The sequence below is a fragment of the Muntiacus reevesi genome, chromosome 2 (assembly GCF_963930625.1).
Source record: "Muntiacus reevesi chromosome 2, mMunRee1.1, whole genome shotgun sequence".
In the NCBI taxonomy this organism is placed as follows: domain Eukaryota; kingdom Metazoa; phylum Chordata; class Mammalia; order Artiodactyla; family Cervidae; genus Muntiacus; species Muntiacus reevesi.
In genome coordinates this window covers 62,375,805-62,400,245 of record NC_089250.1, presented here as the reverse complement: position 1 = coordinate 62,400,245, position 24,441 = coordinate 62,375,805, and the positions used below count along the sequence as shown (strand labels likewise).

The 24,441-nt window shown below is 45.0% G+C and overlaps 2 protein-coding genes across 9 annotated transcripts in view; one reads left to right on the top strand and one right to left on the bottom strand.

Moving 5' to 3' along the window:
- The window catches only part of NCOA6 (nuclear receptor coactivator 6), a 94,541-nt gene extending 80,594 nt beyond the window's left edge, over window positions 1-13,947 (top strand). For 6 of the 7 annotated variants that reach the window (XM_065921858.1, XM_065921861.1, XM_065921860.1 and 3 more), the window contains 3 exons: window positions 1,665-1,701; window positions 4,829-4,977; window positions 13,375-13,947. In XM_065921858.1, the coding sequence (XP_065777930.1) occupies window positions 1,665-1,701; window positions 4,829-4,977; window positions 13,375-13,418 (230 nt within the window). In that variant the 3' untranslated portion in view covers window positions 13,419-13,947. The remainder of the gene's footprint in view (window positions 1-1,664; window positions 1,702-4,828; window positions 4,978-13,374) is intronic. The other variant, XM_065921859.1, reaches the window with a different exon arrangement.
- A 1,095-nt stretch (window positions 13,948-15,042) lies between these two features.
- On the bottom strand, window positions 15,043-24,441 carry TP53INP2 (tumor protein p53 inducible nuclear protein 2). Of its 2 annotated transcripts, none has more exons than XM_065921864.1 (4): window positions 24,239-24,441; window positions 19,639-19,820; window positions 18,992-19,289; window positions 15,043-18,454 (listed from the first exon to the last, which is right to left on the bottom strand). In XM_065921864.1, exons 2-4 carry the CDS (start codon window positions 19,763-19,765, stop codon window positions 18,205-18,207), a joined length of 675 nt encoding a protein of 224 aa, XP_065777936.1. In that variant the 5' UTR covers window positions 19,766-19,820; window positions 24,239-24,441; the 3' UTR covers window positions 15,043-18,204. The 2 variants fall into 2 exon arrangements, with proteins under 2 accessions (XP_065777936.1, XP_065777937.1); XM_065921865.1 differs by having other exon boundaries at window positions 18,992-19,169.

The window sequence follows — 24,441 nt, the reverse complement described above, 5'->3', positions numbered from 1 at the left end:
TAATAGCACACTGCCTTCATAGATTAGAGTGCCAGAGCAGATAAAGAGCATAGATTTGTTACAGTTTAGTCCTGCCTAGCTCTTTGCATTGTAGGTTCTTGTAGGTATGCCCCACAAAAAAGTATGACTGCTTTCCACAAGGAGGTTAGAATCTCACTGACAATACAGTTCATACACTTGACAGAATTTTTTTTTAATGTTTAATTTTGAGTCTGAGTTAGTAAAAGTAAGGTAAAAATTGGGAATTCCCTGGTAGTCCAGTGGTTAGGACTCCACACTCTCACTGCTGAGAGCCCAGTTCAGTCCCTGGTCAGGGAACTAAAATGCCACAAACCATACAAAATAGTCAAGTAAATAAATGAATAAAATAAGTTTTTTTTTTTAAGTAAGGTAAAAGTTGTGATTATTTTAAAACCTGCCTCAGGGTGCTATGTCCTATATGATGGATAGGACTTTCTATTGTACATTCTTTGGGTAAAACCAGACCTCTGGAAAAAGTGGTTGAGGAAAAAAACATTTTAACCACCCAGATTTTTTTGCTCCCAACTACCCACATGATACCTGAGAAGGATAGGAATGGAGCAAGTTAAATAGTTAAACTCATTTTTGGTGAGAAAGGGAGCAACTAGAAAGGGGAAGAGAATTCTATCTCCTAAACCACCTTTTTTCTCCACAAGATAGATCTTTTTAACTTTGAAGTGGGTAAAGTGGTTATCCTTGTTTTTTCAGGTGAAGCATTGAGGACAGAGAGGTCAAAAAGTTTGCCCAAGTTCTCATGGATAGCAGGCAGTGAGGTCAAAATAGCCAAGGCATCTGACTTCATTGCTTTCAAGGCGGTTACTCTGTAATAAGAAGGGTAGGTTAGACATGTACACTGAGTCTGAGGTGCTGAATTCCCTGAAAGTGGGGGATGGGGAAAGGACTATTGGAGACCAAAGGACTGTTGGAGACCAGGTGCACCAGGGTTGGTCTTTTGGAAAAGATGAGACTACCTAAAGGTGGATAATAGAGGAAGAGGATGTTTTCCTGCTGGTGCTAAGAAAGAAGTGCCTGGCAAATCCATAGGATGCTCATTTAAGCAAAACCCAGCTAGACAAATTACTGAAGGTTTCCATTTTTAGAGGGCATTGCTGAGAGGTTGAGGAAGAGAGGGACATAATGGGGTTGTAGGTGATACCTTAGAGTAAAGCATTCTGCCCTCTAAAATTCAGTGGGGAAATCCTTTGGAGAAGAATACGTCCTTAATGGATATTTAAGACATATTTGAAGATTACTGTTTAAAAAATATGTCAGGAGGGGAGAGATATTCTAAGAATGAAAACAGTCTCTTTTTACATGAGAGAAAGAGGATTATTTTACTAACCTAGTTAGCTAGATGAAATATGAAGCAGGCAGTGTGAATTTAGTTCTGTTGATCCAGACAGGATTATTTCACAGTATGGAGTAGGAGTGAAAATAGAATTGAGTTAGTGTCTTCTGCCCCAGTCAAGTTATGTCCATGCCATCTCTGTCTCTGCACTGCATCAGGGTGAGGATCCTGCCACGCTTGGAGACACGGCAGCCTAAACAGGGCGTTTAGAATTCTCTCAGATACCAGCCTCTCCCAGTGGACATGTACACAAGAAGCTCCTACATCTCATTTCTGTCCTTTGTATTTTTAACAGAACTCGAGGCAAACGCTGCCGTAGTCTCTGGACAAAGGTAAGATGATCATTTCTGCAGACTTAGCATGAATATGGCATAAGCCTCTTTGAAAGGTATCAGCTTTCTCAGCCTTTCAACCTCTCCTCACCTTGGCTTTTTCCTTCACTCTTTGTACCAGTTTTTTTCCTGCTGAAGTAGGGAGCTGTCGTGAGTAACAACCTCTCAGAGGTAAAATTTCTTTGAGTAAAACTTGGTGGCCAGGTTTCTGCCTTTTGTGGTTGTTTTGAAACTGAATCATAACATTTTTCAGCACTCAGCATAGTGAGTAACTAGTAAGTGTTCAGTATATAGGAATTGTTACTGTCATTGGTCATTAATAGTATTCCTTGCAATACCTTCTAAGTGTAGCTGTTTGATCCTCAAGTGAGAGAAAGGCAGATGGGGTCTGACCACAAAACTCATGCTTTTTCTTTTATACTGTGCTGTCGTATATAACCTAACAAGATGAAATACAACTGTGGCTTCGATCTCACTAGCCCCATGGAGAGGAGTATTATTAAAAAAAAGTCATTCCTTTTTTTAGTGTAGGAATGTACTAGACTACATTTTAAAGAATTTGTCATGCTCTGTATCAACTTAGATTGTAAAACAGCTTCACAGTCATTTTCTCATTTAATCATCATAGCTACCCTGTGAGGTGGCAATAATAGCCAACATTTATTTGAATGCTGTACCATGTCATATGCTGGGCTAAAAGCTCCCTAGATGTATTATCGCATTTATTTTTCACAGTATCTATTAGGAAAGGAAATTCTGTCTTACATATAAGGAACCTAAAGTTCAGAGAGGTTAACTAAATCACCCAGAACCACAGGTTTAGTAAATGGTGAAGCTAAGATTCAAACTCAGGCCTTCTGACTGCAGAGCTCTCACACTTAATGTATTGCAGCAGACAAGATGGGAATTTATAGATCAAGAATCTGAAGCATAAAGCTAAATATCATGGCCAGTAAATGCATAGGTAAGACTCAACCCCTGTTCTTCTGACTCCAGATTCATTGCTATTCCTACAGCAGCACTCTGCCTGTCTAGTTTCATTTGGATTGGGCTTATGTTTGAATTCATTTGCATTTTTCAAAGTATACACCAACTGTATGGCTAAGGAAGAGATAATCAGACCAAAGATACCTTATAGGTGTTTTCCCTGAGTCACCTGACCATTGACCCTATAAACACCGGAATAGTATTGCTGAGGCTTTTGTTTTACCAGGAGAAAGAGGCAACTCCATTAGGAATCTTCTACCTTAGAGGCTTTGACCGTTTTCTGGACTCCTAGTCAGAAAGCCATCCTTACACACCATTTCTAAAAGGATATGTAAATCCCCCTGACTTGCAGTGCTAGCCCAGCCTCCTGTTTGACTTGCCTTGGCTTGCTGGGCAGTTGTTAAAAGTAAAGCTAGGATAATGAACTCTGTGGCTGGATTGCCAGGCAAAGGGTCCTCTGGCAGGACTAAGCAGTGGAGGGCTATGGATAGTTGACAGGCCCAGTTAAGAAGCTTACGTTGTGGTGGAAGACACAAGACACTAAAAACGCGCTGTACGGCCTGGTGGGTGCTCTAGGATGCCAGACACAGACTCTGAACCCAAAAGCAGAAGGGGCAGCTCCTCTTGGGGAGTGAGGTCATGGAAGACTTCCCAGAAGAGGCATCCCTTTGACTGGTTTTTTGTTTTGTTTCTGTTGCATTCCTTCTGTTTCAGTTCCGTGTCTTATAAGTAAATGTAATCAAGTTCTTTTTTTTCCTAATGACTTTAACATGATTTTTTTTGAACTGTGAAAGTAGTGAGAGTTTACTGAAAATAAATTGAAATTCAGATCAGAGAATTACAAAGAAAAATGTTATCCATTAGCCAGTATTCCTACAATTCAGCAGTATTCACTGTGTATATTTTAGTTCTTCTAGTCTTCTTCACAAAGTATGTGCAGATAGAGTTAAAACTCTCCAAGGATGGTATATATTAATATATACTAGAGTATTTGTATACATCTAATATGTAGTATTATATCCATATATAAATCCTATATGTTGTATATGCACATATAAGTATATCACACCCCTTCATACGTGTTACATATATACTCAATGTATGTTATAATGAAAACGAGATTATACTGTTCATAGGGGTGATAGTTTTTTTTCCCTATTTAATGTATTATGAACAGTTTTTATTATTAACCTTCTACAGCATGATTTTTATAGCTCCATTTAGATGTGCCATGATTTAGTTAACTAATCTGCTATCATTATTAAGCTTCTCGGTCTTCTGTCTTCATCAATATGAATAAAATGCTTTGGCATCCTTGTGTGTAATCAGAGCTCTGTAAAAAGATTTGTTTCCTTAGACACCTAGAAACAGAATTGCTGAGCCAGAGGATTACACCAGGGTGTCTCAGCCTCAGCGTTACTGACTGGATCAGATAATTCTGTGTGGAGTGTGGGGGAGGGTGCTGCTTTATGCATTAGAGAATATTTAGTGGCATCACTCAGTCGTAACAATCAGAAATGTCTCCAGACATTGCCAACTGTCCCTAAGAGGCAAAACTGCCCCCTGTTGAGAATCATTGGGTTGTGCAGTTTACATTCCATCACGAGTTTTTGTCCCTGTACCCTCAGTAGTACTGAATGTTACTATTTTTTAATCTCCATGTACTAAAAAAGGGGGATTGGAGCAATCAATTTACCCAGCAGTGTATTGTAAATGTATTCTCCTATCGATTCTCCAGTGCGACTTGTAATATGCAATTGTCTATCTAACTCATAGTAAATGTCAGTGTATGTTATTCATTTCCTAGATTTTAGGTGCTATTAACTTTTGAAGGGAAGTATCCTAATCTTACTAAAATGGGTGAGGAAGTTTGATATTTGTTCCAAGTTCTTAATGTCTTTTACCTGTTTTTCCACAATCTCGCCAGTATTACGCTTAAATTTATTTTATTTTTACTAATATAACAAGCTGGACTCACTTTTAAATTGTCAGTAACATTAGAGTGTAACTGTGATTATTATCCCAGACTGCTCAGAATGATTATGTAGTTCTTAATCTCCTGTGAATGAAACTGTTAATCTTTATTTTTTGTGTGACTTGATTCCCTCATCTCCTTGAGCTTTGTGCTTCCCTCTGTCAGCAGTGAGCCCAAAGAGATAATTGAAAAGTCCAAGACTCCAAGCCGAAGAAACTCGCGAACTGAAGAACCAGCTGTGGCTTCTGAAAGTATGGAAAACGGACATCGAAAGCGATCCTCCCGGCCTGCTTCAGCCTCCAGCTCTACTAAAGGTTAGCAGTGGGCTGTGGATGCTGTTTCTGGGTCAAACGGAAGAACAGGGTTCTTACCACAACATCAGCGGCCTTTGCCCTTCGTCTTTGCATGTATTCCTTACATTTTCAAGTTGCTTTGACTTCTGCTGCTTAGTAGGTCCTTTATTTGTTAGTTCATTTAACTGTGTGTTTGCAGTGTGTGTACCAGAGCAGCAAGCACATAACAGGGCAGATGGAGCCATGATCGTCACTTCAGACAGGTCCTCAGTGTGGCTCCTTTGTGTTTCTTATGTTTCTGTGGTCAGCTTCTTTTCCTTCTCTCTACTCTTTCTAAACCTCTGGCTCCTATTTTATGTCCTCTCTTTCAGCAGAGACTTTCACCTCTTCACAGAGAACGCTCACTACCAGGACATAAATCTACCAGTGTCGTCCTCTGCTCGTGCTCTGATAGAGTACTGTCCCTCCTTCAGTCCAAAGCCAGTGCCTTCACTTGTGCCTCTGATCCCATCTTCTCTGAGCTTCTCAAGAACCTGACACAATCAGTTTTCTCTTCTCTGTTAACTGCTGTCTCTCCATTAAATGAACTCTGCTCTTGGCTTCTCTGACCCAGAACTCTCAATGGTCTTCTGACTATTCCTTCTCAGATCCTGTCCCCATGCATTAGATGTTGGCCTACTCAAACTTTAATCCTGAGTCACCTTTTCTCTTCAACTTATATTTTCTCCCCAGGTGATCTCATTCATGCCTCCCTTCTTTAGTTACAACCTTTCACAGATGACTCATACATTTGTTTTTTAGTCCTGACCTCTAGAAATCTTAGACAGTTGCACATACATTCTTAACAGGACCACAAACTCAGCATGTCTGAAAACATGTGATTTTTCACCCCTGATGCCAGGTCCTTTGCTGTTGGTCCCCTGCTCCCATCTTTCTGTCTATTAGACATGTCCTGCTTGACACCTCTCTCTTTCACCCTCACATATATCTCAGAAAGCTACTGATTTTCTCTCAGATGACTCAAGTTCATCTGCTTTTCCCTATCTTTACTGCTACCCTAGCTTTAAACCTTTTAATGGTTTACCATTATAACTGGGATTAAAGTCTAAAAGCGTCAGCATGAACCACAGGTCCTGTCTGGTCTGGCTCCTGTCAACCTCTCCCGGCTCATTTGACTTCCCTTAGCAACTTGGACATGCCATCCTCTCATCACAGCCTGGGTATGTGTGATGCCTATTGTGGGGAGTATTCTCTCTTTCTTCCTCTTTTTTCCTCATTAACTTCTCACTCTTTCTGCTTATCTTAACTCAGTTGTCCTTGCTATGTGGGACCATAGCACCATGCTCTTCTCCTTTGTAACACCACAGTTATAACTTATGTCAATTTATGTGGTAAGTAGTTAATATACATATTCTATTAGGGCAGGAAATGTCTGGTTTTGCTCACCACAGTATGCCTGGTGCCTACGTGATGCCTAAGTGCAAGAAGTATCCAATCAGTAATTACTATGTTAATAACCGTCTATCAACTATATGTTAAGTACTTTACTGCATGCCAGGCTCTGGGGATGTAACAGTGAAAAAACAGAGTCTTTGTCACATCAATTATAAGCTATCAAGAAAGATACTGCTATGATGCTTTTATGATAGCAATGTTATATAGTACTGTAGAGGTATTTGTTGGGTTGGCCAAAAAGTTTGTTTGTTTTTTCCCATAAGAAAACTCTAGTAGTGGTTAGTTGTTTTAAACTTCATTTAAAACAATTTTCTTGTATTGTATTGTGACAGCTATCATTATCAGTGTGTATTTTTTTTTTAAAGTATCAAAATTGGTGATTTTTTTGTGTAGCCATTTTAGTATTGAAGATGGAAGAAAACAGGGAACATTTTCTACATACTATGCTTTATTATTTCAAGAGAGGTAAAAGCACAGCTGAAGTGCAAAAAAAAGATTTGTGCAGTGTACAGAGAAGCTACTATGACTGATCAAACATGTAAAAAGTGGTTTGCAAAGTTTTGTGTTGGAGATTTCTCGCTGGATGATGCTCCATGGCTGGGTAGACCCATTGAAATTGATAGCGATCGAATGGAGACATTAATTGAGAACAGTCAATGTTATACGATGCAGGAGATAGCTGACATACTCAAAATATCCAGATCAAGCGTTGAAAATCATTTGCACCAGCTTGTTTATGTTAGTCACTTTGATGTTTGGATCCCACATAAGCAAAAAAAACCTCCTTGATCATATTTCTGCATACGATTTTCTATTTAAATGTAATGAATGTGTTCCATTTTTAAAACAAATTGTGATGGGCAATGAAAAGTGGAAACTGTACAATAATGTGGAACAGAAGAAATCATAGGGCAAGTGACGTGAACCACCACCACATCAAAAGCAGGTCTTCATCCAAAGTAAGTGATGTTGTATATGGTGGAATTGGAGGAGAGTCCTCTATTAGGAGCTCTTTTAAAAAAACCAAACAATTAATTCTAACAAATACGACACCCAGTTAGACCAACTGAAAGCAGCACTTGACGAAAAGTCTCTGGAATTAGTCAACAAAAACACATAATTTTCCATTAGGTTAACACAAGATCCCATGTTTCTTTGATGACCAGGCAAAAACTGTTACAGCTTGGCTGGGAAATTCTGACTCATCCTCTGTATTCACCAGACATTGCACCTTCAGATTTCTATTTATTTTGGTCTTTACAAAACTCTCTTAATGGAAAAAAATTCCTTTCCCTGGAAGACTGTTAAAGGTACCTGGGAGAGTTCTTTGCTCAGAAAAATAAAAAGTTTTGGGAAGATGGAATTATGAAGTTGCCTGAAAAAAGGCGGAAGATAGTGGAACAAAACAGTGAGTATGTTGGTGAAAATGAAAAATAGGTTTTTTATTTTTACTTAAAAACCAAAGGAACTTTTTGGTCAACCCAATACCTGGGATGCTTTGTTCTGTCAAGTCAGTGTAGGCTTTCTGGAGAAAATGATGTTTAAGCTGAGACTGAGAACAAAGAAGCATCATCCCAGTAAAAGATAAAGCATATGCAAATGCCCAGAGCTGAGGGATGGTATCATCTTCTCAGGAAGTGTACTGAGCTTAAGTAGCTCAAGCTAGACAAGAGCTGGAATCTTGGCCAAGTGCCTGATATCAGCAGGGCTGCTGCAAAACAGCCACACACCATTAGGATACCAGCCTGAAGACCAGGGGAGATTGCGATGCTCCAACACCAGACGCTGACCGAGAGCTCAGTTGTTTCTGGGTCACGTTTCTGGGTCGGAGTTCAAATGCCTCACAAGAGTTCCTAGAGGAGGCCACAAATCTGCAGATCAAGTACAGGCAAAGCAGAGATGTAGACATCACCTTACCTCAGCCTGCCAGATAGGGGAGAGGTTGGGAGCGGCCTTCTTTCCTCTCCAGACATACCATGTATACCACAGTCAGGGTCCTATGGGTATCCCCACTTTGGATGCAGAAGTGAAACCAACAACTTCCTTCTCCCTCCCTGAGAATCATCTCCTAGGCAAAAACTTGTTTGGAAGGAAGCATAACGTGGAAGATTGCTAGAGTTCTGTGAGGAAATCTGCTTCCCCTCAATTCTGTGTATTTTCCCAAAGGATCAGGGTCTTCCAGGCTGTAGAATATGGTATGTAGCTATCTTTAAAGCAGGAAAATAAGTGTTGACCTTTAGAGATGTCACACAACCAGATTTTTGGAAATCTGGACTGAGCCCAGAGCCTCAGGATACTAAAGATGCCATTTACAGTGCACCAGAAAGAACTAATCTGGCAGCTGGGACAGTTAAGAGATGCCCAAATTAGAGCCACTCTGTAGATAACCGCTAGCCAAAAAAAGATGGAAAGCTGGAGCCTGTTTGAGAAGTGGGTTGGGGTGTACAGGCCTGTACACTTAAACTGAACATTGTCCCAAGGTGATGGTAGTCATGTTGGAATGCCTGTCCCATCCATGCTTTGAGGCTTAGCAACTGGCTTAGAAGAGGTCATAATGACTCACAGGCTTTGTGATATTACTTGGAACGACGCTGTGTAAGTATCTCCTGAGAGGATGGCAGGGTTCTGGCCAGACCCCAGGAATCACAATCATGTCTAGATCTCCACATCAGCTTTAAGCCCTCAGGCTATCTATCCTTAACTCTTCTAGGGCAAGTTACTTTTTAAAATCAGAAATGAATGTTATAGCTCTTGATTTTTAAGTGTTAGAGCTCTTGGATCCAAATTAAAGAATCAATATGCATATTATTTAACCTTCTATGTTGTATCCAAAAATGAACCAGTGTCATAAAATATCAAGCTGGCTTCTAAGCTGTATGTGTTCCAAACTTGTAGACATATATAGTGCTGGTCACCTGAAACATCTTCCTGCAGCATCAGTACTTCTCCAAATTTTGAAAGGAAGAGAGGGTTTTGCCTTTTTGTACTCTTTAAGATTTTGGTCATATATGCCCAAACAAAATCAGAAACAGTCTGTATTTTTTCGTGAGAATTTTGAAAGCTGAGAAATATTGTGAGCAGTTTATAATGAGAAGTATTGGTACTTTCTGTATTATTGAAAAACCAGTAACCTTCATCATGCTTCTGCTTTGAGAACAGAGTTTGCTTACCTCATGCTAACCAAGGCCCATCGGACTACCAGATTGGAGCCGGTAGGATGGATGATTTCTGAGCAAGTCCAGGGAGGCCCTCATGGTCGATGGGTCACTCTCTCCAATCTGTTGTTTGATTTTGGTTGGTTGGGTTCCCCCCCCTCCACCAACCCCCAGCACCCTGCCACTTTTGTTTGTCTGGCCACACGTCATGCCATGTGGAATCTTAGTTACCTGAACAGGGATTGAACCCCTCCCCCCTGTGTCGGAAGTGCAGGTTGTTAGCCACCTGACCTCCAGGGGAGTCCCCGTCCTGCCACTTCTCATTACAGACAATGGAAATTGGCTCCCACCAATCAGTGAACTTTTTAAAATTGCACTTGATCAGATGTGTTTACAGATATGCAAATGAATAGTTCTGCTTCCTGACATGATGAATTCTCCATTCACACAGAAATGATTTTTCTGGTTTCCCTTGTCATTCTTTATTTAGTCTTATGTCTATAGTAGCTTTGTGTTATATTTTCAACTGGGAAAAAGGATCAGTAGTTAAAAAGATGAAGTTTGGTGTACTAGTTTGAAACCTGGCAAAATATCCTAATAAGAGGGAAGTTTAGAGCAAGCTGTAATCAGCAGTAGCTGTGGGTGTCCCTAGTGTGCCCTTAGATGCCTCTGATAGCAAAGTGGGGTGATAACTGTGTCCTGTCCATAGCTAGTGATTTGAAAAGCAGCAATCTAAAAAGCACAGAGTATACAGATACACTAGAATCAGTGGCTCAGGTGGTCACAAAGAGTTGAACAAGACCGAGTGAACTGATACAGATACACTTAAAATGTAGGTGTTGTTATTATAGAATAAGCATAATTAGATACATCTTATGGAAGGAAAGGGCTTCCCTGGTGCCTTAGCTGGTAAAGAATCTGCCTGCAATGTGGAAGACCAAGGAAAACCCTGAACAGTAACTGCACTCTTGTAGTCATTTAGAAACAAGCCATACAAATTTTGAAAGGAAATTTCCAGAATTTTTTTACAATTAAGTGGAAATCTTGGCTAGAAGAAGAATAGTAAAAAGTGTAATGAAGTGAGCAAGGTCAAGGTTAATTTATAAAACTCCTTAGAAGGTAAAGCTCATATACTAGAAGATTTAATAGAACCTTGAACTATATAGATTTGGCCAGATTTGCTTAAGATCAAAAAATGAGGCATTCATTTTAAAATTACTTTAAAAATGCTTTTAAAATGCCCTTTCAAATTACAAATTTAAATGTTTCCCAAGGACATACATAGATAGCACGTGAAAGACTGTTACTGACCCTCACTTTTACTATATAGTTGATTGTAAAATATGAATATCAGTGAAGTAATTATACTGTTAGTCTTTGGACTACTTTTATATCTGTGAAGACATTAATTTATAAAATCCTTGAAGGTTGGGAGTCCCCTGGTGGCTTAGTGGTTAGGATTCTGGGCTTTCACTGCCATGGCCCGAGTTTAATCCCTGGTTGAGGAACTAAGATCCTGGCAAGCAGCGCAGTGCAACCAAAAACAAAAAGATCTTTGATGCTTAAAAGAAAAAAAAAAAAAAAGAGTTTTTCAATAATGTATGTAATTTTTTTTTCCAATATGGTGTTTATAATAGGGGCTTGGGGTAGGATTATGCATAATCAGATAAGCTAGGTGGCCATAAGGAGCAGGCCTTACATATTAAATACATCCTGAATATACCTTCACCTACTACATTACTTCCCCAGAATTCCTTACCTTAAAAACTTAGCTTCTAGATTTTCTTATTGTGTACTACGGAATGGTAAAAGTGGTAATATTTTAGAGGGAGTATAAAATTGAACCGTAAAAATAACTTTCCAAGTTTATAGAAACATCAAACATAACTTTGCTCTGTGACCAGATTGGCTGGATTTATCCAGAGAAGGTGATAGAAACTTCAAGATCAGGTTTTCTTTTTCATGGAAGTGTAAACGTAACACCCTACACCACCACTGCCACCTCTCACTCTAGTATCTAAAAGACTTTTATTTTTTTTGTTGCAGTTTCTGGCATAGATAACTTGTTTACTCATGGCCCCACTCATTGATTCATCCTCAGAAGCAGAGGCAGCCTGCCAGATCCCTGGGTGCTTTGGAGCACTGACAGATGGGAACAAGCAAGGAGGGAATGGAGGGGGGAGCCTAAGGTTGTTTATTCCCCCACTGCTAACCATGCTTCCCAACCACGTGTGTTGCTTAGACACACCACTTCATCATTCATATCTTAACAAAGGAGAAGCTCCCAAAGTTGACCTAAGTAACAGATATTTTTCTAAGGATGAACACTTAGTCAAGACAAAACCCTGTATCTTTTCACTGCAAATGACAAATCTACAATGAAAGTGAAGGTTGAGAGGTGGATGTAAAGAGTTGATTGATCATGGGGAGTTGTGTGCTATGTGGGACTCGGTTTATTTACATGGAATTAAAATAACACCATTATCAACATCATATCAGATTTACTATCCTCCAATTAGCAAAAGACTAATGAGTAAATGAGAGAAAGTAATTCTGCCACCTGGCACAAGCATCACTATCTCCCCACAAGAAGCAAGGTGTATTGAAACTTCTACCAACAGAAGCCTGAAGTCACCACACAGGCCACCTTTTAGAAAATCATCTAGGTTTCACTTCTTAGCAATTACTTAGCTAAAATTTTACTTAGTGAAATTTCTGCTTTTTTCATCCACATTTTAAGTCTGGGTTCTCAAAATTTGATATAATACAAAAAAGAAAAATTGCTTAGAATACTGAACCTAATAATGTGCAACATCAGAAAATTCAGCCTAGTTTCTAGAAAGGGGTAAGTTGGATTCATCTGACACATTTATGTTAATAGTACTTTTTTGGTCCTTATTGGGAAGTAAAAATATTTTTTCATTTTTAATGAAAAATATCTATTATGGAGCAGCTTGTAGAATGAGGGTGAATTTTTAATATTAATAAGAGATTTTAAAGAAATGTTTACAGTTGGGGAGCTTTAGGCTATTCACTGTTTGCTGTAGAAGACTTATGTTGAAAAGTTTTTGAGAAAGATGGTTTAAATATGGGAGAAGATTAAGTTGGTTGGTTGAAGACATAATACTAAAGGAGTTAAAACACACTCCCTCCCTCCCTTTTATGTCAGTGTTATAAACCTCTCAGTTCCTACCTCTTCCGTGAAGCCTTCAGGCTCACCTGGGCTTAGAGCAGGCTGTGGCGTGCTCCGAGTTGCTGTTAGGCCATAGTAGACACTTGCTGACCAAGATCATGCTTATGTTATTTAGAGACTTTGACTATGGCATGGCTAAGAGTTCTTCAGTGCAAAAAAATGACTTGGCCCCGGAAGGGATCCAGAGGCTGTTTTGTTTTGTTTTGCACTCTGGCACAGTATATTCACTTGCTTGTAGCATCACTCATTGATTTCTGACTAAAAGGATTGTCAGTCTATCCATCCTTTTGTTGAGTGATGGAAACATGTGATGGAGATGGTGGGGTTAATTGCCCCGCTAAAGAGTCTGTCCCCCCCTTGGCACTTTTTCCATGTATGTTTGCTTCACCTCCTACTACCTGTATAACATTTCCCCAATTGCCAGCCAGGCCCTAGTCTTATCAGACTGAGAAGCCTGAGACCCTCTTCACACTAAGCGGGCCTTTTGAGGCCCGTAGACTGACTCAGAGTCCAGTAGGCCTCCTCTCAGGTCAGCCCTGGTTCTTGTGGACTGCCTGAAAGTCACTGTGGTAAAAAGTTGCCTCAGCTGAACATGTCCTTCCTTTCTCCCCACAGACGTAACCAGTGCGGTGCAATCCAAGCGAAGAAAATCCAAGTAAACAAGTTGGACGACGACTTGATATTTGTAAATGTGTGTGAATTTTACAAAAAGCAATTTTGAGCTGTGACTTTTTAAAAATCCATTTCTGTACAGTTAGTTATTTTAATAACGTGGTCCTTTTCCTAGTCCCTGCAGCCTGTTTCGTAAAGTGCAATGGGGAAAGCAGAGTTGTTGAACCATTTTGGTGTTGCAAGATGAAGTTCAAGGTTTCTAAAATGTTGCCGTGTATTGAGAGGAGCTAACGCGATTATGTTATTAGTTTTCACATTTCCTAAGCAGCCTAGAGTACAGGGTGAGCATTTTTAGATCTCTAATGATGTATTGTGCCGTGGAAGTACTGTGTGTGGATAGCAGTAGTAGGGCAACAGGAAATCTTCTCATTTGGAAATGTTGTAAATAATTTTATTATATAGTGTTTTGAATGTATTTGTTGTAGAAATGGACCAGTGAATAAAGAGAATCTAAGGGTTTGTACAATGTGAAATACTGAATGTGTTAAATAAATGTCTTTTGTCCTAGAACATAAATGTATGTTATTGGTAAGGGATTATTGGGTAAGCAGGCTCTTTCTTCGGACCATAAGTGAATAGGAACAGCCTTCTTTGTGAATTAGAATTCCATCTTGTCCTCGTTGCACTTGAGATGCCCACCTGGGAAGTTTTGGAAAATGAACATACTTGTGCACTCAGCTCATTCCTTGGCTTTGGAAAATTAGCTCTTTTTAGCACTGTACCAGGCACTTTGATATTGGTCAGATTTCTTTTGGTTGAAAACAACAGAATCAACTTAGGATCAAAGTCACCCAGGATCATCTAGAAATGAGAAGCAATCAGCAAATCAGACGGCACTTTTCTCTACCTCTTTCGTCTGCTTCTCCATGCACACGATAGCTCCAAAACAAGCATGTATACACTTCATCCATTCAAGAGAGAAGCCCAGACCAACCAGCAAGATTTTAGCCCAGTTTAGGTCAGGTTTCTAACTTCAGTCCATATCTGTGGTTAGATGGAGCAGCTCCCAAATAAAAGTGGTCATTTTGCATTATACAGTTCAGAGACACCCACTGTGTTCCACTCTTTGGCTACTCTGTTTCTAATTGGCATCACCATGGCTTGGGGTGACTTATGAACATGCCTAGGTTTCTCCCTTTCCTGGCTCTGCCCTTACATTAAAAATTGTGGTCTCTAAACCAGCTGCTTCTGCCCCTCTCCTACCATCAACATTCAGGGGACATCAGTGCTTGAAGTCTTGTCTTTATCTTGGTCTGGGCCCCAACCTTCTGCTATGTCTCCTATAGCCAGACATATACTCCATCCCTTCCCCTTCAGTAGCTCCATAACCCAGTGCCTGAGACCCAAAGAATGAATTGGTGATTCTCATGTTCTTATTCTCATTTTTTAAAACGTGTCTTGCATTATAAGGATTCTCTAAAAGTAGTTATTTCTGAGTCACACCACATTGTCTAGCTCTGTCACCAGCAAGCTCATCTACCCTCTTCTTTCCCTGTGTGACACACACAACCAGAACCTAACCCAGTCTTATAATAACAGACTATGTCAATACTGTGTTTGAGATTGCAAAGTGCTTCTCCAACTTTAGCTCTACTCAGGAGGAAAGCATAATGTGCTTTAAATAGATTTTTATTTGTTTTTCTTTATATTAACTTTTTCTCCCGTAGAGGAATAACATTACAATCTAACAATCAGAATCCTGTTACACACATCCACAGGCATGCCACATGACCAGGCTGAGGTGGTTGTGTCCTCGAGTCTGTCAACATGTCACAACATGGTCAACCAGAGTCTCCTCTTTTCAGCCGGTCTCGACACAAAACACCCAAGAGGGATACACTCATCTTACTGGTTCCACCTGGAACCAGGGGGGGCAGGGCAAGAGGAAAGATACAAGGGGCCGTGTTAAGTCTGCCTTCAGTCCCCTCACAGAAAGCCACATGGATCTGAGGAGTCATCCAGGAGCTCCCGTGGGGTCCTCATTGCACCTGACATTATGTATCAGAGCAGACTACCAGGGTTCCAGACAGGGGTCAGGGAGCAAGCATACTCCAAAACAGCAGCACACTGCATTCATACACATGTGGTACCCTGATGGGGACAGACTGGCAAGAGCTGGAAATGACGCCCAGCTTGAAGAGAGCTGTATTGGGGGAATTACTCAGATGTATTGGGGAATTAGTGGAAGTTGTCCTTTAATGTAACTGGGACACACTCTAGAAACAGGTCCCTCTCACGTACTGAGTTTTGGCAAAGCGCTGGTAGTGCTGACATTAAGTAATACAGTCTGGAACAGACTTCTCCAGGGTCTCTGAAAACATCCATAAGGACAGACTCTCTAACCTCCTCCTGTCTGAGGTTGCATAGGACTTTGTGAGTTCTGGTTCCCTCATGTATTCAAGTTCCGTGGTTTAAAAAAAAAATTCCTGAAGCATGCTCAAGGTGAAAGGCACATACACAGTCAGTACAGTATGACGAGGTCTGATGCTTCAGGAGTCAGACTAACAGGAGACCAACTAGTGTTGGTTCTTAGAGATCTATACACAAATTAAAATATTGCCACACTCAAATGCTACAGAAATCTATAGGAAAAGTAAAAACCAGCTAGGTGATGATATTGGAGGGTTCTAGAACTACAGGAGCCTTCAGCATTATGGGTAAGGTAGGGACCTTCCAAAACTGGAGCCAAATGCTCTAACTCACTTTTCCCCCACAGAGGGTTGTGAACAGCACTGCCCAGAACTGAGCCTAGGCTCCAGCTGGCAGCGAAAGAGTAGGCAAGAAGCGCTGGAGGGAGTTTCAGCTCCTGGAAGTGCTGAAGACCCTAAGCTGGCTGTGATGTAACCAAGGAGTAGCTGGAAGAATCAAAGAGACTAGGTTGTAACTGAAGGAGAACCTTGGGGAGAGGAGCAAGGCTGTCAACTACTGGAGCCCTAGTGGACCAGTATGGGGACTTTGAACTGCTTTTATATTGTAAATGTGACCTATTCCCTTGGGTAAGAGACCCCAACAGGGCTTTCTCTGTCCCCATCCTAACATCTGTAGGGCTTTCTCTGTCCCCATCCTAACATCTGTAGGGCTACCCCCCTCCCTTATCCGTACACCCCGCCATGAGGCCTAGGGTTAGCAAGTCAGGGAGGACAGCTGTCTTTGCCCTCATGGAACTGCAGAGGTTTCTCTAAACTTCAGTTTGGCCACGAGGCCTAGAAACCTAGAACTGGAGTGAGGGGAAGACCTATGTTAGTATGTAACAGGAAATATTAAAAGTTTCAAGGAAGAAAGAGCACACACTAGAAAAGGACAGTTAGAAAGAAGAAAGGAGAAGCAACTCGGGGCATCCCAAGAGGCTATTGCTGGTGTCTGAGCCCAAAATTCAGTCCTGCCGTGAGAAGGAGAAAGCTGACTGCCCTATCCCCTGTGTCTCATCAGGTATCCAGGTTCCCTCTCCCAGGTACTTACCGGAGGAGAAGGGAAGAGGAAACCATAGGGTACCTATTTCTCCCCAGCAGCCTAGAAATGGAGAGAGCCCTCCCAAAAGGCCCTGAACCTGGGTAGGGACTATGGGGGTTGGGGCAGTGGGGCTCCTGGCCTCCTACCATTAGCCATCCTGGCAGAGTGTGAAATACCAGGCCAGAGGCAAGATAAAGGCTGAGCTGCCATTTTTGGGATGGCTTCACCCCACAGCTTGTCCTCCCCAGCATTACCATTCTGCATTCTTATTCTGGGGTGTGTTCTTCCCCTGCCTAGAATCCCTCCAGCCTGCATCTCTCCTAAACTAGTTCTAGCACCTTGGGCATATGAACAGATATCTAGGATGGCAAGGCTTTGCCCAGCCTTTACTGCTAAGTTGACATGTTGCAGGTAAGGGCATCAAGGTCTAACTAAGCACTTCAGACACGGATCTGCAGAGGGTTTGATATTGGGAAGAGATTTGGGAGATGAATTATAGAAAAGGGATGAGGGCGTAGACTCCGGGCTCCAGCTTGAGAGCAAGACTTGGCCTCTCTGAGCAAGCACAGTGCGAGCCCCTATTGTGCCCTGCTCCCTACAGCATCTCAACCTGTCTGACCTGACTACCTTTCCAATAGGTTTCCTCTTTTCCTCGATTCCCTCCACTTTCTCCCACTAACTCACATCTCACAGTCCCTTCCCACATACCTTACCTGTCCATGCCTGAGCAACTTCAAGGAGCCCAGCCTCCAGAGGAGGGGGAAGACTAAAGGCTTCCCTCTAGTCTCACTGGGAGAATCACTGAGTAATTAATAAGGGGGCAGGAGTGAATGCAGGTCCAAACATTAGATAGAGCGAGGCTTGTAAAGTGGGAGCTGAAGGTAGGAAATGAGCCAGATGCGAGACTGGAAGAAGACTCAGAAACAGGAGTGGGCCGGAAATAGAGGACTGGAGGGATGGGGATGGAGAGTGTCAGAGCAAAGATCCAGAAGGGAAACCAGAGAAGGAAAGACCGACTGTCAGTGGGGGAGATGGAGGATTAGATGCCAGATGGGGCCAGAAGGTGAGAGGGTGAACGGAGCGGGGCTGGGGGTGGGGGGTGGGGGGTGGGGGTTACTGAGCGGGGTGAGGGGTGTGTTCAGAGGCAGATTAGAGGATGAGAGAAAGTGAAGTGAGGCGATCAGCCCACCTCACACACTTAAGAAGGGAGGCTGTGGTGTCCAGCCCGAGGTGGGCTACAGGCGCCCCCTCGATCTGGCTGCGGCGGAGGGGCTGGATGGGGTCGGGAGTCAGCGAGGGGCTTGCAGCACGGCCGGTGGAAGCTCAGTAGTTGAACTGGCGCTGGCAGGGCTGGTAGACAAAGCTGCCCTGGTGCTTGGGCCGGCGCGGACGGCTCTCTCGGGCGCGGTTCTGCCGCTGCACCACCTTGGCGCTCAGCGCGTGGCGCTCGGCCCGCTGCCGGGCCCGCTGCAGCCGCCGCGCCTGGCCCGCCTTCTCCAGCAGCGCAGCCCGCGCGGGCAGAGGGGCGGCGTGGTGCAGGGCCCGGGGCTCGCGGCGAGCAGGCGCCAGCTCCCTGCGCGGAGAGACAGTCAGTCAGTCAGGGCTGGACAAATCGAGGGGAGTGCTGGCACCTCCCACTTGTCCCCGCACCCTCCTCAAGGTTTGGTCTTTGCTCAGAGCGGGGCGCCCAATGCCTTTCTCTTGGGTACCAGCCCTTCCTCCAAGCCACCCCAGAGATGCCTCCTCCATCCTAGACTCTAAAACGGGTAAATGTGGCCCCGTGAAAGCTCAGCTTCAACTTCCGATTCGACCCTGGCATTCTGTACCATACCCCCACACCTCCTTAGCACCGCGGCCTTGCCCTTCCAACCTCTCAAGACCCCAAACCTCAGCTCCAGTCTTTCTCAAGCCCCGCCCCAGCCACGAAGCCACGCCTCTCCCAATCTCAAAGGCTCCTTCGCCTTCAGGCTGAGCTACGTCCTGGCCCATCGGCCCCGCCCTTTGCCTTAAGCACCCGCCTCTAACGGCTCCTCCCAGGCAGTGCCAGGGGGTTCCTGGGCTGCAAGACACTCCTCTCTAGGCCTCCCGGCTCCGCCCCCGGCCCGCTCACCCGTCGCTAGAGTCTCGGTCGGGCAGGGCAGCGTCGTCGTCTTCTGGATGCGGGGAGGGAGGGCCAGGCTCCAGCACTATGGCGCTGCCGGTCACATAAACGGACATGCTGGGGTGCTCGATGAGGAGGTCCTCCAGGGGGCTGCTCTGGAGGCGGGCAGGCCCGAGTCCAGGCCCCTCTGCAGTAAAACAGGCCGGAGGGGTAACAAACCAGCTTTCATCCATCAAGGAGGGTGCGGGCGGAGGGCGGCCTGCCGGGGCAGCGGCGGCCCCGGGTCTGGGTGGAGCTGTGAAGCTGTCTATGGGTTACGGAAGGAGGGGGCGCAGTGGGGAGACACAGACACACACACACAGGACACAATGGACAGGGAGAAAAAGGGCATCGTTAGTCAGCCCCGCAGGCCCCCCAACCACACCCACGGGGCACCCACAAGTCTCGACCTGCTGCCCTAGGGCGCGTGAGGTGTGGACTGCAACACCTCTGCCAGGAGAGAGCCCCAGTTTGCATGGGACGGCCTCCAATGCTACTGCCTCAGCCCCAGTTTGCCTTGGGAACTCCCCAGCCCCCAGCAGCTCCCTGCTCAATGGCTGGACTACGTGCCCTAATGAAAGCTTCACAGGCTCAGGAGTCAGTCCTGGCAGACTCACCGGGCAGGTCAATGATGAGCCAGCCATCCACTTCATCCTCCTCGGAGACAAAGGCTTGGGGGCAGTCGGGGTCCTCGGCAGCAGGCGGTGGGGGACTGAAGAAGAGGCTGGTGAGGCGCTGAAGCATGGTGGGGGAGCAGAGAGGCCTGGGGGAAGGGGATGGTCTATGGCAGTGCAGAAACCTGTGAGGTAGAGAGGAGTCAGAGGTACCAGGGACTGCTCTCCCCCCAACTTCCCCAGCACCCAGAACATTGATAAGAGTACAACGGAAATGTGTGGGAAAGCTTTGCCCTTTGCACGGGTGTGTGTATACACATTTGTGTGTGTGTGTTCACTTTCTGCTAAGTCAGCCTGCCTTCAGGCTTTTCTGTTTTCTGTATGACCTTAGAAATTATTTAATGCATCTGTGCTTTAGTTTTCTCATCTGTCAAATGGCAAGAATAATAGTATCCTCCTCTCAGACCTTAAAGGAATTAAATGAGCTAATAACAGTATCCTCTTCTGGGCTCTCGCTAAACACAAAGTGCTCAAAACAGTACCTGGATACAGACTAGGCATTCGATAAACTAATCAACTAGTTTATTATTAATAATTGCTAATATTATTGCATGCTCTAGGTAGGACTGATATATAAGACTGTATCAGGGAAGGTCCTCAAAGGACTGGACGTCCAACCTGGACCTTGAAGGGTAAAAACAGTTCTCCAGGCAAGGAAGAAACTGCCCAATATCATGATTATTTATCATCACCATCATCATCATATAGCTAATATTCATGTGCCAAGTACTGTATTAAGCCTTTAACCTATATTACCTCATGTAATCTTCACAATAACTCTAGGAAATGGATATAATTATTAGCCCTCTTTTACTAGTGAAGAAATTGAGGCTCAGAGACAAGATGATTTGCCTAAAATCTCACAGCTAGTTAGACACAGAGGAAGGATTCTAATCCACGCAGATTCCAGATCACTATACTCCATTGCCTTTGCTGGGTATCAGTCTGGGTTAGGCATTTTTAATTTATTGACCTGGGACCATGGTCCATGTGTATTTTTCTGAACAGAAGGACCTTGGTTTTCATCATGATTTCCTAAACAGCAGTCCTTGACCCCAGAGATTAAGAATCACTACTTGAGAGGACTTCTCTGGTGGTCCAGTGGCTAAGAGTCCGCCCTCCCTACTCAGAGGCTCAGGTTCCATCCCTGGTCAGGGATCTAGATCCCACGTGCTGCAACTAAGAGTTCACATGCCACAACTAAAGATCCCACATGCTGCAATGAAGATTGAAGACCCCGAACCCTGCAACTAAGACCTGGTTCAGCCAAATAAAATTAAAAAAGAAAAAAAAAAAACCCACTACTTGAGCCTGTGTGGCTTGAAAAGGGCTCACTAGCAGAAATCCCACAGAACAGCTACCATCTCACCATGTGATTGCATAAACCTCAATCGTGTCTGTCAGATGAAGGTCCTATTCCCACAGGCCCTCCACCCTCATCCCCACTATTCCCAAGCTCCTGCTCAAGGATAGCATCCCTGGTTAGGGAGGAAGATCAGGTTGCCTGATCTTCAGGGAGACAGCAGATCAGTGGGAGGTGATGATGGAGGGAGAGAGTTATCAGACCCCAAGAGCCCTTAACGATGTGGACTGAGGGTTGGACCAGGACTCAAGTCCTTAATCAGTCCTTCCCTGGGTGAAGATGAGAAAGGAGACCCCCTGCTCCAGCAATGGAAACACCAAGCCTACTTCAGGACTAGACCTGGGTTAGGGGCTGCTGGCCAGGCCCCCTAGATGTCCCTAAAGCTTGACTCTCCTGAAGATAGCCAACAGTTTTGCTACTCAGCCACTTGTCACCTTCCTCTAAGGATGTTTCCACACTTCCTATAAAGCTCCCTAGGGATACAGTCACACTTCCATTCCCTGGAGGCATTCTACTTTTATTGCAAATCCACCTGGGGTATTTCTATGGTTGTTGCACCTCTTCCAATTCCTGGGTGTATTTTTCACACTTGTCACAGAATCACCTAAGGTCTACACCCTGAGAGTATGTATACATTTGCAGACCCCACAGCGGGCTCCAGAAGGAAGTGGTGCCTGGGTGTTGGCCTCTCTGGTGGTAGATTTTCAGGGATTATGAAAGGTTGGGTCAGCCTTAATCAGTGCCCGCCCAGCACAAGCCACATATCCCAGCCCATTTGTAGCCACAGGGAGTTAGTGACTCAGTTACCAAAAATTCAGAGAGTTTGACCCCTCCTGAAGGAAGCAAAAGACTGGGGCCTTGATGAGGCACACCCTCTTTCCAAGGACCTACTGCTTCATCAAGAAAATGAAAAGAAAGTGAACAGGTGTTTCATAAACCATGATATTCACACAGCCCATTTTATAAGCTGAGGATCAGAGGACATAAATCCGTCCAAAGACACACAGCTAGATGGCGGCAGAACAGGCCTAGCACCAGGTCACTGAGCCTTGGGTCTGAAGTGTACATAGTCAGGAACCCCTCAGTAAACAATCCCCCAAAATATAACGATGCAGGGGAGACGGGGGAAGTCAGACAGGAGTCAGATTTTGATCAAGTCACTGCCCCTCTCAGGGGGCCCTCTGTCCAGCTATAAAAGGGTCTGAGGTTCCTGGCACCGAGATTCATCCTGCATTTACCAAAGCACCCACTGTGTACCAGAGTCTGCTCCAGGTCTCTTCAAGTTACAAACGGAAGGCTTAGGGTTGGGAAAGCTCCCTGCCTGAGGTCACACAGCAAGTCAGTGACAGAGCCAGAAGCGACAGCCTCACCAGCCAGCCAGTGCCCGCCCCCTCTCATGACCACAGAGGGAGGCTCCCAGAATTTTTCTTTCCCAGCCCTGCCAACTTCCTGGTTCTCACATTTCCAGTTCTGCTTCTGGGAGAACCATTCCCTTTAATAACTGCAACAGCTGTGCCCGGAATAACACTTGAGCCCCACGCCTCATCCCCAGCCCATCCGTGAGCAGAGTCTAGGCTGAGATAGGACTCTTGGTCCAACCCATAGGCCCATCTACTTGGAAAGTCAGAGGATCCCCTTCTCCTGCTCAGTCTCTGGTGCTTCTCTGTGAGCAGAGAGGGGAGCACATGCTTTGTAATCACCAGCACTAGTCCAGGTCAATCCTTTCTAGCTGACAGCTCTGGGGGTACAAGGTGAAAGTGATAGTTGCTGAGTTGTGTCCAACTCTTTGTGACCCCATGGACTAGCCTCCCAGGCTCCTCTGTCCATGGAAATCTCCAGACAAGAATACTGGAGTGGGTTGTCATTTCCTTCTCCAGGGGATCTTCCTGACCCCAGGGATTGAACTCTGGTCTCCTGCATTGCAGACAGACTCTTTACCATCTGAGCCACCAGGGTGGGAGGTGAAGGACAGACAAATAGAGGGAACTCTCATCTCCACCCCATCCCAACATTGGCCCGGGAGACACCCTGATGCAGTCATTGACTCACGTTTCTGTGACCAAAGCAGCTGGGAGGCAGTGATTTTACTGGGCTCCAGAACTCTGAGGTACAGAATGAGGGTGGGGGCCTCAAAAAGGGACCCAGTCTCCAGAGACCTCCTGGAAAAAGATCCAGGAGTGAGGAAATCTGGGAGCAGTATCAAATTTGGATGGGGCTTAGTCCAAGTAGTTGGATGGCATTACCGACTCAATGGACATGAGTTTGAGTTGGTGATGGACAGGGAGGCCTGTGTGCTGCAGTCCATGGGGTTGCAAAGAGTCCCACACGACTGAACGACTGAACTGAACTAACCCAAGTGGAGTCTTAGGTGCAAGGAGGATGAGTAACTTGTTACTTGTAATAAGCTTCTACTAGGTATGTGCCAGTGGCTAATGGATCCGCCACTCACTAGGAAGGCATGACTGTAACTGGCTGCACGACCTCGAGTAAGCCACCTCCCCTCTCAGGGACTCGGTTTCTCCTTTCATGAAATGGGCTCTAAGACCCCTCGTTCGGGGGCTGGGAACGACGTCAGCTAAGGCGCTGCACACATGTCAGGGATTAAGGGAATGTTATGATGTTAGCCCCAGGGGCGCAGAGCCTGGAGCCAGAGGGAGGAGATTGCACCACCACCTGGCGCTGCCCCAGCGATCTACAGTTCAAGCTTCAGGGGCTCCAGAACTTCTGACAACCCCCTCCCCCTATCTAGACCCAGCTGTGCCTTCGGAACCTCTCTCAAGTCTCTTCGAACCACTCTCAGGTCTAAGGAGAAAGTAGAAGATCAGAGGTTTGACCTCAGCTCCTGGGTTAGCCCAGGAAACAGGAGGGCCCTCTGGTCCCGCTGCCTTCAGCGTCCCTCACTCATGGGCCCAGTTCCGACCCAGCGCCCAACGGGTCACCGGAGGACAAGCGACCGGAGTCGGGAGGGGGTGGGGGGGCGGTGCCGGCCTTGGTGACGTCTCAATGTCATATGCAAATAGGGAGACGTCACCGTCTACCGGGCGGGGGGCAGCCAATCCGGAGCCCAGAATGCAGCCCCGGCAGCCGCTGGCGGAGACTGACAAAGACCCGGGAACTGGGGGCGCGGGGCGTGTCCCGAGGCTCCAGGAGCCCCCCTGGCCAAAGCCGGTCGGAACTCACCTGGAGACTGGGGGCGGTGCGGCGGAACCAGGTAGCGCTGAGGTAGTTGTGAGGTGGAGCGTCCCGGGGTCGGCGGCGGATCACAGGCCCGGCAGCATCGCGGGGGCTGGGTTGGGAGCGCGTCGCGCACTCAGACTGACTGCGCTCGCCCGCGAAGCTTTGAGTCTACAGCCGCCGCCGCTGGACTCACGGCACAAATTGGA